Genomic DNA, 4,318 nt, shown 5'->3' with positions numbered 1-4,318 from the left:
AAGGTCAGCAGTTAGGACGGCTTCATCAGCGATGTGGGGAAGAATGGTAATTATGCTAAAGGAAGGTCGAAGAAATCAGCATATTTCCCAGGTGTATTAGGAACTACTACTTTAAATAAAATAATGGATCAATATATTTCGGTGTTTCGTGGCTAAGGGGGATATTTCTTGGCAAAGCTCCTCGGGTGCAAATACCAGCCACCCCTGCCTTCTGTCTTTGACCCGTAGTACATGCCAATAGGAGCGTGTGTTCGCGACTACGGTAAGTATGCCGCACTTCCGGCCAGATCGCCGGATATCCGCTTGGTGACCCTTACAAGTCCTTCTTGATCCTGAAGCGGGGCTGCTGTAACTGTTGTTGCTGTTGTTGAATCTAGAACCGGAGCCGGACATGGGGCTGGAGGACGAGCGAAAGATGCTGACCGGGTCCGGAGATCCTAAGGAGGAGGTAAGGCAAGGCTATCGACTCGACCCTCTTCGCTGGCCTGAGGCCCTCGACCTAACCCGCCAAAACAAGGCCGGGGCTCGCTTGGGCCTAGTTTCTCTCCAGGGTCGGGAGAGAGCTGTTTCTCTTAACCCTTAAAAACTCGTCGAGTGGTCTTGGGCAAATCGATGACTAGTTTTTCTCTGGGCTTTCCCTATGAAGGTGATGAAGATTTAACGCGATTGAAAATGCTGTGTTGACCAAACTTTTGTAAAAATATATTTCTATACGTTATATTTCTAGTTAGTCAGGTGTTCTGAGGCCTTGGTTTGACAGGTGTTCTAGGGTAAAAACATCACAAAGTTTAGTAAAGCAAAAAGAAAGGTTTTATTCGGCATATATTCAGAGGTAAAAGTAGGAAACGGACAAGCATGCTGCCAGAGCCATGTCTGCCCAAGTCCAAGGATATATTACATTACAGAAGAGGCAAAAATGGGAAAACGGACAACTATGCTGCCACAGCCATGTCTGCTCGAGTCCAAGGAATATTACAGAAGAAGCAAAAGTGGGAAAACGGACAAGCGTGCTGCTAGAACCTTGTCTGCCCGAGTCCGAGGAACTTTACAGAATCATCAGTATATATTAACATTACAAATGGTCAAAACCATGGAAAGTTTCACCTTTTCACCGATTGGCTAGAAACTGCTAAATCTCTGTGATTCTACCGTTTGAATTGTTTTTCTTAGTAATCATTGGTACAGGTTTCAGTAACGACACTCAGGAGGGTCTTCACTGGTCCAAGAAATTTTACTATTCACTAAGTGCTAATAGAAAAAGATAAGAGTGGAAAGTCTTTAGTGTTCTGTTCGATTGGTTTATGTGAAAGGTTCCCTAAAAGATTATTTTCCAAGATTGTCCTAGCTATTGTCTTTATACCTTGGGGCCCAGATGATGTGTCCTTGTGAGTCCTTGCGAGTCCAGCTCCAGCTGAGTCACATTCTAGGACAAGGAATAATGGCTCCAATATTATTTCCTAAGCCACAGGTTTGGGGAGCAAACAGACCGACTCTAGCCCTCATCCCAGCTCAGGTCATGAATCCCCACAACATCTTTCTATAGAAGTTCAGGAGATGTGGCCTAACTAGTTTCTGCAAATAAGTTGTTTCTTTTTTTTAGAGGAGAGGAGTCTTTGGGGACTATGTAGGAGTGTGCACTATAATTCTGTGATGAAAGTGAGAGGTCTTTCCCAGAGTAAGAATGCAGATGTAGTAATAACAACCAGTATTTACTGACTGCTTACTACCGAGCATTTTACGTGTACTAAGCCTTTTAATCCACACAATATTCCTGTGAGGTAGTTATTAGGTATTATTGTTATTGCCTTATTACATATGAAGAAACAAGCAAAAAGGTTAAATATCTCATCTAAGGACACGCAGTTTATATATGATAGAACCAGGAATTGAACCCAGGCATCATGGTTCCAAGCCAGGACTCTTCGCTGCAGTGACACAGAGCTTTACAGAAGCCAATTAGCTTTTTTTTTCCAGTCTTGTTTTCTGTCTAGTACTTTGTTCTCTGGTCACTTCAGAGCATCTATTCTGGGCTTATAGGTTCATAATATCTGGAAACTTGTTTATGCCATAATGATTTTTCCTAGTCCTATTTTCTGCTATAGTGGACTAACAATGGTGGCTGCAACACTGGGCTCAAACATTAAAAACGATTGTGAGAATGGCTTAGGACCAGACGATGTTTCATTTTGTTCTGCATGGGGTTGCCATGAGTCAGAGCCAACTGGAAGGCAGCTAACAACAATACTCTTATTTTCAGAAGAAGTGGCACCAGCCTTAGGAAGTACACCAGAAAGCTCAGAAGGCCCCACCACAGCAGTAGATGAGAAAAAGTAAATAAGTAGTCAATTTCAAAATGAAGGAAACTAGGGATTTTATGAGCAATCCATAACCCCTGAATTTTTTTTTTTAGCATGACCTTGGTTTTGCTCAGTGACTTCAAGTTTTATATGAAGTAGCCTGTATCAGACTTCTGCTTGACTTTTTTTTCTCCAGAACAGGTCATGATATTTTTGGCACAAAATTATTAGTATAGTAGCATTGCTAATAGGGAAATGGTATAAAAGGTCTTGCTTCTAGGGTACTAATTTCTGGTTTCTAACTCAGGTACAATGCGATTTTGGTTTTGGGGGGGGAACTTTTCAATATGAATTTTTTAAAAAGAGGTTAAGAAACCTTCTTTAATGAAAAACTAGGATTTACATCCTATATAGCATTTAAAAGGGACCTTTGCCATTTGTGAGAAATAGTCTGGGTTACAGTTGAACCTGCACTGCCCCTCACTCCCAGCTTACCTGAGCTTTAGTCCTTTCCCCAAAGGGCCTGGTAGAGAATGAAATAGATTGTGCTGGAATGTTGAAAACATAATGAGGGGTTGCTAGTTCTTTTTATTTCCCCATACACCTTTTCTTTCCCTTTCCCAAATGTGGACACCTGCGTGCACTGGCAGACAAACACCTTTTTTTTTTTTTTAAATAATATTTTAGTGTGTTTTCAGTGAAAGTTTACGCATTTAGTTAGATTCCCATTTAACAATTTCTACACAGTTTGTTTAGTGGCATTGGTTGCATTCTTCACAGTGTATCAGCATTCTCATTATTTCTGTTCTGGTTGTTCCATTTCTAGAAATCTAGTTTCCCTGCCCCCATACCTTCATATCTTTGCTTTAAAGTAATTGCTGACAATTTGGTCTCCTATAGCTGATTTTTTTAAGGTGCACAGTACTAACAGGAGATATTCTGTATTTTGTAAGTCAATCTGTTGTTTAGCTAACAGGTGACCTTGGGATAGTTTCAGTTTAAGGTTGAAAGAGGTCTTGGAGCCATAGCCTCAGGGAGTCCTCTAGTTTCAAATGGTCCAGTAAGTGAGGACTTTTTAAGCATTTGAGGTCTTTTCCAAATTTTTCTCCCATTCTATCAGGACCCATCTGTTGTAGCCCTGATCAGAATGATCAGTAGTGGTAGCATCTAGTTCTTCTGGTCTCAGGGTAGAAGAGGCTATGGTTTACGTAGACTAGTTTCTTCTCAGAGTCTTGAGTTACCTTCTTTCTCTTTTGCTCCAGATAAGTAGAGACCAATATCTTAGATGACTGCTCGCAACCTTTTATGACGCCAGACACTACTCACCAACCTGGGATAGAGAACATAAACTTTATGAACTTTATTATGCCAGTTGACTGAGTTGTCCCACGACACTATGGTTAAACATGTTATGTCTAACAAGTTGTCAAAACCCTGCTATACCCCAGATTCAAGCTTATGCTGATGCTTCCATGGGGAATTTTTTTACACTGCTCCCCCTCCAAGAAAGAAACTAAATTTGAGGCTGAGTGCTTGAAGCAGAAGTAAATGGGTAGGTCCTGATCAAAGGGGGTAAAAATGTGGGACAGCACTTCAAATTTTCATAGAATCCAGACTTTCTGGAGTCATTGAGGTTGGATGACCCCTGAAACTGTTGCCCTAGGAAATCTTTAAACCTTGAACCAAAACTGTCCCCTGAAGTCATCTTTAAACGAAACAATAGTTTAGCTTAATTAGGAAAGAATATTCTGCCGTGAGCATTGTGTTCTTTTAAAGAATAATCTATATTAGATCAAACTGACGGCAGCAACTTGAAAGGTTAGGTGAGAAGCTTAGGGGGCAGTGAGTTTGTGTTGATGGTGAAACAATTCAGAAAATGATATCGAGAAAGGTGGCACAACTTGAAATGTGTAACCAATGTCACTGAATTGTACATGTAGAAATTATTGAATTGATGTATGTTTTGCTATGTATATCCCACCCACCCCAAAAAAAAAGGTAATAAATGGGTAGGGCCTGAT

The 4,318-nt window shown here is 40.9% G+C and overlaps 1 protein-coding gene across 1 annotated transcript in view; it reads left to right on the top strand.

Moving 5' to 3' along the window:
- The first annotated feature begins 288 nt into the window (after positions 1-288).
- LOC101349519 (cytochrome b-c1 complex subunit 6, mitochondrial) overlaps positions 289-4,318 on the top strand; it is a 7,587-nt gene continuing 3,557 nt past the window's right edge. The window contains exon 1 of the mRNA XM_023727109.1: positions 289-448. Coding sequence (XP_023582877.1) covers positions 392-448 — 57 coding nt within the window. The 5' untranslated portion in view covers positions 289-391. The remainder of the gene's footprint in view (positions 449-4,318) is intronic.

The sequence above is a fragment of the Trichechus manatus genome, unplaced genomic scaffold (genome assembly GCF_000243295.1).
Source record: "Trichechus manatus latirostris isolate Lorelei unplaced genomic scaffold, TriManLat1.0 scaffold00015, whole genome shotgun sequence".
Taxonomy (NCBI): domain Eukaryota; kingdom Metazoa; phylum Chordata; class Mammalia; order Sirenia; family Trichechidae; genus Trichechus; species Trichechus manatus.
The sequence above is the reverse complement of the archived record's forward strand: the minus strand, read 5'-3'. Positions and strand labels throughout refer to the sequence as shown.